Source organism: Bactrocera oleae, chromosome 4 (assembly GCF_042242935.1).
Source record: "Bactrocera oleae isolate idBacOlea1 chromosome 4, idBacOlea1, whole genome shotgun sequence".
NCBI lineage: Eukaryota > Metazoa > Arthropoda > Insecta > Diptera > Tephritidae > Bactrocera > Bactrocera oleae.
Window position 1 is genome coordinate 9,766,071 of NC_091538.1, and position 14,534 is coordinate 9,780,604.

The window sequence follows — 14,534 nt, forward strand, 5'->3', positions numbered from 1 at the left end:
TTTTTGGATTGACTTGCCGCGTGCACCGACAGCGCATTTTTATTCAAGTTTGAGCACTCGGATCTGCAACAACGCAAAGTGACGCAGAAAAAATACAAAAGCTAAAAAAAAAAACTAAAAAAATTGGGAAAAACACAAAATTCCGCACAAGCTTGTAATTCAGCTAAAAACTTAACTGTGACATGCAGAAAAAAATTACAACAAAATATTAAAACAAAAATAACAACAAAATATAGAAATAAAAATAACAACAAAATATATGAAAATAAAAAATAACAACAAATATATTAAAATTAAAATAACAACAAATGAAATTATTAAAATTATAACAAATTAAAAATAACAACAAAATATAAAAATAAAAATAACAATAAAAATCACTCAATACAATAATAAAGCCAACTGTAAAAGTTTGAACAAACTTGCTGCGTTTGAGCGTTGTGTGAAAATTGCAGTGTACAAACACGGAACGAAAGCAATAACATTTCTAAAGTGAGCAAAAACAATTTGTTTGTTTGTGTACTACTATTATTAATTATAAAAATATTTTTATTAAAACATATTTTTTTATTTTGTTTTTTGGAAAATTGTACTGATTTTTTTTTCGAAATTGCGAATTTTCGGTATATAATTTCTATGGCATTGCAAATTATACAGTTATTTGTGCAACGTATATACATACATACATAAGCATAACAATACGTGGCTACAAGTTTGCTGGCGCTGCAAGCGACTTAGTGTTTATATATAAGCATATATCTACAGAAGTAGAAATATGTGCTTGGAACTGATTATGATTGCAGTGGAGCTAATGTATTTTTTTAACAACAAAAACAAAAAGTGTTGCTTAACATTTGCTAAAAAAAACCGAATAACTCTTGATTTTGTGAACTGTATACCTAAAAACTCTCAAAAGTTTAGCGCTTCAATTGGCAACGCACCTGCAGGCAAACAGTGCAAGTGTGCAGTGCAAATTAATTCATGCATTTAAAAAAAACGTTATAAAAAGTGACAATTTTATTTAAAAAAAATTATAATAAAGTGCAAAACCATACAAATTTTCCGTAGCCAAAATAATTATGTATGTATGTATGTACGTGTGTATGCAAACACAAGCAATGCTGCATGCAATTTAGTTGTAAATATATATAGCATATATAGTTAAAACATGACACTAATAGCAAATGCAGTTAGCTTTTTGCAAATATTTTCACCAAAACAATGCGAAAAGCTACGCAATAATTTTTTGGCACACACGGTACTCGCCTCCCTCACCCACACTTTGAATGGCTGCCCGCCCAACTTTGTGCAGAATATGCGGCGCGCTCTCTCTCTCTCTCTCACTTTCAAAAACATTAACCACCCCCTTAAATATGTTTTACGCAAAAAATCCACCCAACCACTCGGCCATCTTTCAAGGATTCGTAGCGCTTTTGCGCTTTCATTCAAAATTACCTGCAAAGTGAGCATCAGAAAAATTTGCAAATACACACTTGTGTATATAGCGGCTTACATATGCCACTATATGTTGATATATAACACACATACCTATATATATAAACTATATGTATATATATATATATACCTATATATATCTACTTTATACTTGTATGTAACATTATACAGGTATATAACAAGCCGCTTTTTTCCACCTGAATAAACTGTTAATACATTTTTTTTTAATTTCTAATAATGCGTATTAGCTAATTTATAAAATTCTTAACACTATCAGGCTTATTAAAAGTTGAAAGTGCTTCTAAATTTTCAAAAAAAAAAATACTTAACCATTATTAAGCTGAGTCGATTTAGCCATGTCCTTCTCCCTGCATATAAGCGAAATGGTCACTCAGTTTTTGAGATATTGTTTTGAACTTTTGCACACGTTTATTTGTTTCAGAGAAGCTGCTCTTTTATCAGAACTGCCGATATTGCACCACTATAGCATATAGCTGTCATACAAACTGACCAATCAATATCGAGTTCTCTTATGGAAAACTTTTTTGTTTGAGAAGATATCTTCAAGAAATTTCGCACACATTATTATCCAAAGCTACGCTATTTACTTCAGACTTATTGTTCAAATCGAACAACTATAGCATGTAGCTGTCATACAAACTAACTAATCAAAGTCAAGCTCTTGTTTGAATAACCTTTTTGTTTGAGAAGATATCGGCACGAAATTTGGCATAGCTTATTTTGAAATGCAACTCTATAATATCGCAACATATTGTTCATATTGAACGACTATAGCATATAGCTGTCATACAAACTGACCAATCAAAATCGTGATAAAGATTTTTGTATACTCTTTTATGATATAAGAAAACTGTGAAGGGTATTATAGCTTTGGGGCAGCTGAGGTTAACGTTTTACTTATAATCGGATTTAAATTTGAAAAAAAAAAATTTTCAATATATAATTCTACTATGCGAGTATATGCAATTTTTTTTATATAATTCAAAAGTATATATGTATAATATATGTATGGTATATAACCTATATACTCGTACATGTATAAACAAAATTCAAAACACTAAATCTTATTATAGGCCTTCAAGCGCTAAGTGTAAATGAGTTGCATACTTAATTTTTGTTATAAAATGTATGCATATGTATATATGTATGTGTGTAACAACAATTGCTGGTTTACATAAATTAATTATGCTGATATCGTAACTACATATTTTTACTTATTTATTTTTGCAAATTTTTTGTTATAATTTTCTAAATGTTGCTATAAAGTTTTAAAAGCTTTATTATGCCGCTGTTGCTGTTTACAGTGGCTGCAGCTTTTTTCACACACATATACATGCATACAAACAAACATAAATGACTGCGACGGACAAGCTTATACAGAAACCGGAAACGCAAATCATACCAATACACACACAGAGAGAGGCGTGTCGATTACGCTTGTAGCTTTTGCCGATCGTAAACTTACTTTGTTCACACACGCTTACATATTTTGTAGCAAAGCAATATTTTAGCAGATTTATACCCACAGTAGGTGGCTTGTTTGTAACATCCAGATGGCAACGTCGGAGACCGTATAAAATATATAATATAATAAATAAATATATACATAAATGATCAGCGTGATGAGCTCAATCGATTTAGCCAAGCTCATCTGTCCATCTGTCTGCATATAAGCATGCTAGTACCACATTTCTTGAGATATCGTTCTGCTCGCGTTTATTTCTTCCCAAAAAGCTGTTCATTTGGTGGAAATGCTGATATCGGACAGCCATAGCATATAGCTGTCATATAAAATGAGCGAGCAAAATCAAGTTCTTGTATGGAAAACTTTTTTTTTTTTTAGAAAATATCTTCACTTAAGTTGGCACAGACTATTTTCCAAGGCAGCGCTACAATCTCGGAATATTTTGTTCAGATCGAATTGCTATAGCATATAGCTGCCATACAAACTGACTTATAAGGAAACAAATTTTTATTTGGCAAGATATCTGCACTTAATTTGGCACAGACTGTTATCCAAGGCAACGCTATAATCGCCGACATTATTGTTCTAATCGGATCACTATAGCAGATAGCTGTCATACAAATTGCACAACTAAAATGAAGATAAAGATCTTTGTATACCTTTTATGCTATAAGTGATACACCTGTGTAGGGTATTATAGCTTCGGTGCAGCCGTAATTTTTTTCTTTTTATTTAAGCTTATTTATGTACATTGCTATAAATATATATAATTAAAGAGCTATATGCTGCGTCTCAAATAATTTGTGTCTTATAGCAAGATATATCAGGATATCTTAGGATATGTGATATACATGCATACATATGTATGTACAATACTTATAAACCTTTTTGTCGGCTCAACACATGCCAGCGCACCGTTATTTATAACACATATGTAGCGCTTAATGTGTTAACACATATATAATCGGTGCTATTGTGTCAACGCCGAAAATCATACCAAAACTATATAATTCGATCAGTAACACGCAAAAGTTAATCCGATTTAAATGCTGATCGTTTCTACTGCCAACGCTGTGCCTAGACGCATGCGCAATACGAAAACGATCGCAGCAGGTCATTGCCAATAGCACAATGCCAGCGCGCTACTGCAATTTATTGCGCAAAAATACCAAACAATGCAGACAAAGAAAATTGCATTATACCACAAAGGAGTTCTTGCACATTTTAAATTTTTTTTTTTTTTTTTTTTTAATTTTTTGTTTTTGTGAAAAGATCCTTGGGAACAGTCAACCTGATAAACTGACAACCTGACAGCACTCTAGTCCTTGTGTGTTTGCGCAAGTGCAAATGTGTGTGTGTGCGTGTATGTGTTCCTTTGTATACTGCTTTGTCATTTTTCATTTTGCTGGCGTCCGTCTTTTCTTTATTTGCACCCTCCATCAATTATTTTCCACACGCACACGCACAATAGCTATCGAACAACGCAAAAGAAGGTGAAAATCGCAAACGCAATCAAGAGCGTATAAAGGAAAATGAAAAACGTAGCATACATGTCACGACCAAGCAAACACATGCCCAAATGCCGCTTTGGTAAAATGTCTGAGACATCAATATTTCCCTATTCTTATAAATATATTTTCGTGACGGTTTCTATTCTCTTGGCGTGTCTCGTATTTTTAATGCATTTCCTTTGCATTCACCAGTGGTATATTGGTGGAGTTGAAAAGATTAATTGTTTGCCAAATAAAAACGTGCAATTTCTCAAGTTTCGCTTAGAAAACTACGCGCACTTGCTTTCCGCGATCACTACGCCCCTACAAGACGTCTCAATATCAGCTCGCGTTCGCCGAACCGCGCGTCAGCCATCCTTATTATTTTTATTTATTTTTTTTTTGTGTTGTGCGATAAGATCGGTATGGCGTTGGCGAATGCGTTCGCTCAAGTAGAGTTCGTTTTTGCAGCAATATATCTTCCACGATGTGAACGCCTTCAAAGGCAGTTAGGTTTCAAGTATTTTTTATGCATTTGGGTGAGCATACACTCACATACATGTGTGCGTAGAATTTTACTATATAATATTTTACAAATGAACTGTTGTTAGAACGCTTGTGCGCCTGCGATAAGCAGCGAGCACTTCTTGAAGCGCTCCTACAGGCGCATTACCCATTGTAATGAGATCTACTGACTGCCTGCCGCGGTGGGTACACATTTCATATCTACAAAGAGCAATCGTTAAGCGATAAGAAATTAGACGCGCGTTTGCATTTGCGCTGACTATCTGCTCTGCGTACATACACACTACATGTGACAAAAAGTATATACATATGTACGAGTATGTGGATTAGTGTGCTTCAAAATAAATTTTTCATATTATTTCTCAACATTTACCATTAAATATTGCTAAATTTTCAAATTTGGAAAATATTTGAATTTTATAGAAATTTTGAAATTTGAAAAAATTTTGAAATTTGGAAAAATTGAGATATTTGGAAAATTTTTCAAATTTAAAAAAAATTTCTAATATGAAAAAATTTTGAATTTTGAAAAACAATGTATAATTTGAAAAAATTTTGAATTTTAGAGAAATTTTGAGTTTAGGAAAATTTTGAATTTTGGAGATATGTACATTGAAATTTGGAGAAATTTTCAAATGTGAAGAAACTTTGAAATTTGATAAAAAAATTTTGAATTTGGGGAAAATTTTGAGTTTTAGAGCATATTTTGAAATTGAGAGAAATTTTGAAATGAATTTTATAAAAATTTTGATAATTGGAGAAATTTTTTAATATGAAAAAACTTTTAATGTTGGAGAAATTTTTAAATTTAGGTAAATTTTTTAATTTTGGAGATACATATGTATATTGAAATTTGGATAACTTTTCAAATTTGAAGAAACTTTGATATATGATAAGAATTTTGAAATTAGGAGATATTTTGAGTTTTAGAACAAATTTTGAAATGGAGAGAAATTTTGAAATTTTGAAGATTTTTGAAATTACGAAAAACTTTGAATTTTGAAGAAATTCTGAAAATTTGAAATTTAAAGCAATTTTGAATTTTGGCGAATTTTGAAATTAGTAAAAAGTTTGAAAGTACGAAAAAATTTGAATTTTGGAGAAGTTTTAAAATTTGGAGAAATTTAGTACTTTTTGAATGGCTGTAACTACTATTTTTGTGAAGATAATCATACTTAGTCTTCGGGTTTAGAAGGACTCAGCTTTAAGGAGCGTAGAAATACAGCAACGCCTGCAAAAAACTAAATTGTTTTGTACTTATTGCCATAATAACTGCATCTACATACATATGGACATCCAGCAAAAAAAAACTTGAAATTTATGGATAGTCTCTAATCATTTATCATACCCTCAGCTGCATTCTAAGAGGTCCTCTTAAGCGCTAAAACAGCTCGAAAATGAGCATTTTTAAAATACGTGCATAAGCACTCACACATACAAATAAAAACTATCAAGTGTAAACTGTACTTTTCCAACAAATATCCTTAAAGTGCATCCTACTTAGTCCTTGCTTGGCCTATTCTTTGACTTTCACATGTGGCATTCTTCGACTGCTCGGCAGTTGCATGCGCATGCCAGCATTTGGATAAGACATATGTGTATGTACTACATGTATGTATGTATGTTTGGATGTATCTACTTGAAACTGTCAAGTAGTTGTACACATGTTGCATTTGAAATATTATAACAGTTTTAATTACACATATAAATACATACATACACATGTGCAACCAATGCAAATGAAAGTGTCGCATAAATACTGCTATGAACATGTGTGTATATATGCATAGCAATTATAATTTATAACCTTTAGGTTTGAGTCAAATTACCGCTTATATTGAGAAATTTTGAAGTATGGAAAAAATTTTTAAATTTTCAGCTATTTTGAAATTTTGAGAAATTTTGAAATTTCGAAAAAATTTTCTATATGGAAAAAATTTTAAATTTAGAACAATTTTTAAGTTTGGAGAAATTTTTAAACTTTGAAAAGTTTTTAAATTTGAAAAAATGTTTAAATTTAGAAAAAAATTTAAAATTTGTAAAAAGTTTAGAAGCGATACTCGCATTCTACTTTGCTTTAGAGTTTAGTAAAGCTCAAAGGCTCACCGCCTCAGGGAAAATAAAAATTTGAAACAACAATAATGCTGAAATTGTTTTGAAATATATATAATTTTTAATTTAAAATATAAAAACATTTCAAAATTATATAAACTTATAAAAAATTAAGGGCTATAGAAGCATTGTAGAAGGATATTAGGATATCAGCTGATGTACTGTTAGATTCTAAAGAGTTAGTGAAAATATTATATATATTCTTAAAAACAGTTACATACATATGTATGTACATATAAGCAGTGTTGCGAATTTTGTAATTAAAAAATTTTGTATAAAAATTCATTTGCCAATTTTTTATATTTATTAAATGTAAATAAGTCAAAAAGTGAAAAACTTTGGTTAAATTTTTTTTTTTGTTTTTTGTTATTTGATTTCTGCGAATACATTTTTTTTCACTTTTAACTTTGTAAATCGCAAGTATCGGATTAAAAATAATTTTTTTCAAATACGATTTTTGGGATTAAAAATGTATTTTTCATTTTGCCAACCGGTTTTATTTAAATTAGAGTTTTCTGGATTTTAATTAAAAAAAAAATTAATAAAAATCTAATTGAATTTTAATTTAATTGTTTTCAATGTTCTTATTTGTTTTTTAACGATTTCGATGTTATAAAATAAAATAATTAAACTCTTTTTGTGTTAAAAATCGTGAATTAAATTCTTTTTTAACAATTTAAGTTTAAAAAATAGCATAATTAAAATTTTTTTTAACAATTTAGGTTTAAAAAATAAAATAATTAAACTCTTTTTGTGTTAAAAATCGTGAATTAAATTTTTTTTAAACAATTTTAGTTTAAAAAATAATATAATTAAAATTTTTTTTTAACAATTTAGGTTTAAAAAATAAAAAAATTACACGTTATTTTTTAACAATTCCGATATTAAAAAGTAATACAACTTTTTAAAGGATTTTCGTGTTAAAGCATTATAAATTAAAATTTTTTTTTACAATTTCGAAAAATAAGCTTATTAAACGTATTTTTAACAATTTCGTTGTAAAAAATGTTTATTACGTTTTTAAAACAATTTTGGTGTTGAAAAATATTAATTAAATTCTTTTTAAGATAATCAAATATTTTTTTAACAATTTATTTAAAAAATAAAATAATTAAACATATTCTTTACAATTTTGTTGTAAAAAAAATGCAGTAAATTTTTTAACCAATTTTGGTCTTAAGAATTTTTAATAAATATTTTTTTAAAACAATTTCGGTATTAGAAAATAAAATAATTAAACACTTTTTAAACAAATTTGTTATTGAAAATAATATCATTAAATAATTTTGGTGTTAAGAAGTTAAATAAATTGAAATAAACATTTTTTTTTAATAAATGATTTTTTTTAAACAATTTTTAACAAATTCAATATTGAAAAATAAAATAATTTGTTTAAACAATTTTGGTGAACTACATATGTATACAAATATATTCACTTGCTATGTATATAGTTGCAATATTGTGTGTAAATATGTATATATTGTGTGTAAATATGTAAGCACATATATTTGAACTGCCTTCGAAAAAGTCGATAACGCAAATATGTACTTATTTACATATATGTACATAAGTACATGCATACATAAAAATAATTTATATATACATATATATATATATATATATATACATACAAGTTAGTATATAAAAGCATAGGCATAAGTATGTGTGTAAGTGTACGCAGAGAGTATTAAAAATGTCCACCCCCAAAAAACGGCACTTTTTGGCAAAAAAATTGAACGTACATACATACATACATATCTGATGATAATATGCTGACTCTCATTTCCACCACCATTTTTGGGCGCATAAGATGTCAATAAAAAAAAAAACATCAACTAAATATAGCAAAGCAAGCGTTAAAATGTTCATTTCATACAAAAATAATAGCAAAGAGATCAATTTGCATACATATAGAGATGTATATATATATGTACATACATCTGTATATGTATGCAAATTAATTTTATATATATATAATTTTTATATATAATTATATATTTATATACATATAATATATAAATATGTATAATATTATATATTATATTATATACTTTTTTAGAATTTTGGGTTTTATAAAAAATCATTTCCACTGTTTAGATTTACAAGCAACATATGTTTGTATACAGTTAGCTGTAAATCTAGCAAAATACTACATTAGTATAGCCAATATGAGTATAAGAATCATATTATATATTCCATCTTGTTCATACACGGATATGCCATACATACTCGTATGTATATACATGTACATATGTATTATATATGCGTATACTTGTATATTATACGACATTTTCGAGTGAAACTCAAAATAAACTTTGCAATTTGCGCACTTGTTACTGTTTATTTCCATAATGAAAACTGCAGACAACCTGGATTGTATATTCGCAATGATGTAGAAATTTTCAAATTTCGAATAAAACTTCAGTTCAATTTTCCACTACACAAAAAAGAAAAATATTCGCAATATTCCAGTACGCACGAAAAAATAATATCTTTAAAAAGAATACGTTTTAAAACAAAGCCTCTCTCCCGTGTACTCTTCGCAGGTCCAATAGGCGATTGTAAAGCTTTAAGCTGGCTCTCAAAATACGCAAGAATCTCACCTATAATTCATCCACATCCTCATCAACCACCCCAACTAATATCGATCACGCATCCACAACCGCTACCGATCCTGAAATCACATTATCATCCTTGTCATCTGCCCTCTTACCGGCATCATTGCTGAGTACGACATTTCAGAATCTCATACCATACGCCATTGCAGGCATAGCGCCGGGACCGCATAATCTGTTGGCACCGCCGCCGCCGTCATCAGCGTCATTAACGTCTCTGCCGGCGGCGCTTGCGACGTCGAGTTGCGGCCCCAACACTAGCTCTAGCAGTGCCGCTACTAGCCCACAGGCAAGCGCCGTTGCAGCACACGCAGCCATGGGTGGGCCACACCCGGCTTTACCGCCGACCATTGAGGGTCAAACATATTGCTTACGTTGGAATAATCACAAATCGAATCTTGTAGAGATTCTTGATGCTCTCATAAAGGTTGAGAGCTATGTGGACTGCACAATTGTTGTCGATGATCAAGTGCAATTCAAAGCGCATCGTGTGGTACTTGCCGCCAACTCGCCATATTTCCAGGCCATACTGCAGGATGTACCGATGGATCATTGCAGCATTATATTTCCCGGTGTCAAAGCGTTTGAAATGCGTGCACTACTGGATTATATGTACACCGGTGAAGTGAATGTAACACAAAGTCAGATACCCACAATAATGCGTATTGCCGAGGAGCTGGAGGTGAAAGGACTTTTCGATATGGCCGATCTAAAGGAGAAGTTCAACAAATTGAGCGAAGAACATGCGGATCGTGCCAGTCATGGTTATCCGTATGCGGCAGCTAGTACTTCGGGTCTAACAGCACCGTATGCCATGGCTACGAGTTCATCCGCTGCACAGGGCCTACCCAGTGTTGTACACAATGGTAAGGATCATCATGGCGCCGATTTACCAATGCCTTCACAACACAATTCCTCATCCGTGATCTCAACATCATCGCACATATCACCATCAGCTGCCGCTTCGAGTACATCTTCACCACCCTATACTAATTATAAATCGCCATATACCAATTTGTATACCAAATCGCCTGGTCCCTCCAATGGTGGTGGTGCTACTGGTAATGTATCTGGCTTAGGACAAACCAAATCAGCCAATACACCACAGACACCAACACACTCGCAAACAACACAACCGCCAAATGCAGATCATGCACAATGGCCGTTATCGCCTTCGGCAGCAGTCGGTATGTTGGGTTCCGTTTATGACTCTGTGCCGGACAATCCACTCAAGCGTAAAAAACTTTCGTCCATGACTTCAATGTTAATGAACCGCGATACTCCCATACTACGTAACGTCTTGGCACAAGCCAATCCCGCCGACTCATCTCAGCCAATATCATTCTCTATGCCCATCGCCAGCAAGACCGACAACAAATCGAATACCGACAAAAATTCGCCGCATGCCGGTTCAATGGGTGGACACAACAATAACCAAGGTCAGCACTTTAATGGCACCGACTTTGGCAGTGATAAGGTCAGTATGAAACTCGATTAAATATTAAGACTCATATAACCCTATAAAAGTATTCTATACACAAAAGTCACTTTTGTATCTGTATGTGCAACTGATAATTCATTTACTTTTACAGAAATATCACGATGAACCACATTCGCCTTACACAGATCGTTCGTTTGATGACGACGCCTACGAGGCCAAGGGCAATTATGGTGGCAGCTTTAGCTCTAACTCGAATCAGAAACCCGAATGGAAGCGCTATAAACAATACACACGCAGCGACATAATGTCCGCCATACAATGTGTAAGGGAAGGTATGAGCGCACTGCAAGCATCACGAAAGTTTGGTGTACCGTCACGCACGCTCTACGACAAAGTCAAGAAACTGGGCATAACCACCGGTCGGCCAATGAATCGCACCATGAAACGTAGTCCGAGTAATGTTGATTCAACTGCTGCTTTCTCCTATCCACACGCTTATGGCGCCGAACCCTTAATGTCTTCGATGCATGAGGGACGCAATGATGAACGCGAGCCAAAAGATCACCACCGCGCTGAACATCACCACATGCCACCACAGTTGCCGCATTCTCTATTAGATCATGCATTGCTACAACAAGCGTTGGAGAGTCGTGGAGGCGATATTGCAGGACGCGGCGCACTGTTATTAGCAGCAGCCGCACACGCCGCCGCTAACCGTATCTCAACAAGCCCGGGTCCAAACGGTTCGAGCGCCATGCGTTCACCCAGTCCACCGAATTATGGACGTAAGTACGGACGTGGAAGTGAGCATGACTTTGCCGTGGAGCGGGACGGGCGAAGACGTGAACGCGGTAGAGACAGAGATATGGACTGCAGTCGGGATAATGAACGTCACATGCTGGAGAATGAGCTGGAGCAAGAGCGTGAGCGGGAGCGCGAGCTGACGAATGAAAGCGAACGCGAACGCGAATATGAACGTGAACAGCGCGAATTTGAAAGAAAACGTACGCGCGAATATGAACGCGACATGGAACGCGAACATGCACGCGGTCGTAAGCGTGCCAGCCGAAGACGCTCTCACGACGATGAGGAGACTACGGCACAGGTTGAAGATCTATCTGTAGCGCGCCGCAATTGCTTATCGCCAGCGCCAACAGAATCGCCTTACAGACGTGCGCGTTCACCATCCTACTCGCCACCACCACAACCACAACCACCATCAGCATCAACACAATCAACAGCGCTCGAATGCAGCAGTGGCGTTATAAAATTGGCAACCGCAACCGCTGTTGCGGTAGCCGCGACAACAGCCGACAATAGTCGTTGTTCGAGCCGCAGTAGTAACGGTTTAACAATGGCTGACAATATCAGCAACGAAGAGTACAACAACGAAACGAGCGCCACGCTAGAAGCCGCAACAACAATGACCGCGATAAAACGTGAAATCATTAGCAGCGATGACGGACGCACCGACTGATTAATGCTCTCCATGGCGTGGCACTACGCAACCGATACCTGTTATGAATCGTTGTTTTGGAGCCGTTGACTGTTGTCCGTTATGCGTGCCATTTTACGCTTACCGCGTACATAACTTTTGTAAGCAATTTTCGACTAAATTATGACGCATGCGCATGCGTATTGATTTCTATATAGTATATTTATATATATTACCGCATCGGTGCAATAAGCGTCTGAAAGTGGCAGCAGTCGAAAGAAGCTTTAATTGAGTTCGCTAAGCTTGATTTTTTTGTGTGTCAGCGGCAGCATAAAAGCCGCGTAGTAAAAATCGAAGTCCGAAGGCCAAATTCGGTCTACGCAGTGAACTCAGAGAATTTGTATTAAATATTACTTGTTATTGGTGTAAATTCGTGAAATGTGACAATGCGCACTTATTGTAAAAAACATTACAATATTGATTTATTAAAAAAAAATATTGTGCAACATATTTAAATTCCTTGAAAAGCGCTTGTTTTGCTATAAAAGCGAGGAAGAACTAGTGTTCCACGTGCACACACAAAAAACAGTTTGGGCGACAAAAGTCTTCGCGTGTAAGCGCTGTCTAAGGCGGAAAGCGCAACAAGCGCAAGTTACTGTGGTCAGAATCACCCTGTGCCTAAAAGTAGAGTTTCAAAAATAAAGAAATGCTACAAATAAGTTAAATTTAGTAATAAAAAGCATAAAATTAAAAATGTAGCTTACAATTTAGTTAGTTAAGTGAGTCATAGTCATGAAAGTGTAGTTTTTTTTTGTCAATCCGGGTCAAATTTGATCCGATGTATATGAGGTATATGTAGTTGATAAAAGAACTCAATTAAGCGCAGAAACTTTTAATTTGAGTAAATTGGAGACAATTCTCTAGCTTACAGCTTTACCGTGGGAGAATTTTGTAAGAAAGAAAGCAAGTAGAAAGGAAAAAAACAAAAAAAAAAGTTGTCCAAACACAAGACTGAAGAGATGGTATGCAGGAACTGTTACGCGGCGCCAACAAATTATTAGAGGCTAAAATGATCGTTGGATGCATTTACATACAAAAACAATATATAAGAGTATAACAAGCACATAGGCGCAATTTATGTGGAAACCAATCAATAAGGCCTGTTTGGTTACTGAGCTGAAATCTTGTTCTAAAAAAATTAAAAAAGGCCTTCGACAAACATTGCATTTTACAAAATGGAAGGCCATCATTTAACACTAGAAGCTAACAATTGTCATATATGTAACTTTTAAAATTTAGATGATGTCACAAAAAAATAAAAATAATATAAAAGTTGAAAAAAAATTACAAAATTTCCAACATTAAAAAAACATTGCAAAAACTTTAAATTTGCAAAAAAAATTAACATTAAAAAAAAATTAAAATATGCATAAAAAATTTAAATTTTTTCTTTTGCAAAATTTTTTTTTGTAATTGTAATAAAATTGCAAAAAAATTTTATGCAAAAGTAATTTTTTTAATTTAAAAAAATTGCAAAAAGTTGAAACAAAAAATTAACAGTTTTCAAAACTAAACTACATCTTAACTACATTTATATGCCAGTGATTTGTTTGTAAAAATTAAACACAGTTTACTAATTAAGCTTAAAAGCAAAAATGCACTATTTAGCTGTCTACTTTTAATTTAGACTTAATAACTTTAAAAAATATTATATATGTATATGTAAAAGTTTGCTCAAGTATGTATGTAGCAGTTACATAACAAACAATAACAATTGAAACGATGCTACCTCAAAACAGATACACACATACATACACAGCTGTTGTTGTTGTTGTTGTAGTGTTGTAGTACAATTAATAAAAAAAAATTTTTTTTTTTTTGTAATGGCATTACTCTTTGTATACCATAATTATTATGTTCCGAATTCGCCACAAAATAAGTTCAATTTTATAAGACTGACACTGAACGCAAAATA

The 14,534-nt window shown here is 33.1% G+C and overlaps 1 protein-coding gene across 1 annotated transcript; it reads left to right on the top strand.

Moving 5' to 3' along the window:
* The first annotated feature begins 9,642 nt into the window (after nt 1–9,642).
* On the top strand, nt 9,643–13,086 carry rib (ribbon). The gene is made up of 2 exons (XM_014229836.3): nt 9,643–11,160; nt 11,276–13,086. Exons 1-2 carry the CDS (start codon nt 10,000–10,002, stop codon nt 12,599–12,601), a joined length of 2,487 nt encoding a protein of 828 aa, XP_014085311.2. The 5' UTR covers nt 9,643–9,999; the 3' UTR covers nt 12,602–13,086.
* Nucleotides 13,087–14,534: the final 1,448 nt, after the last annotated feature.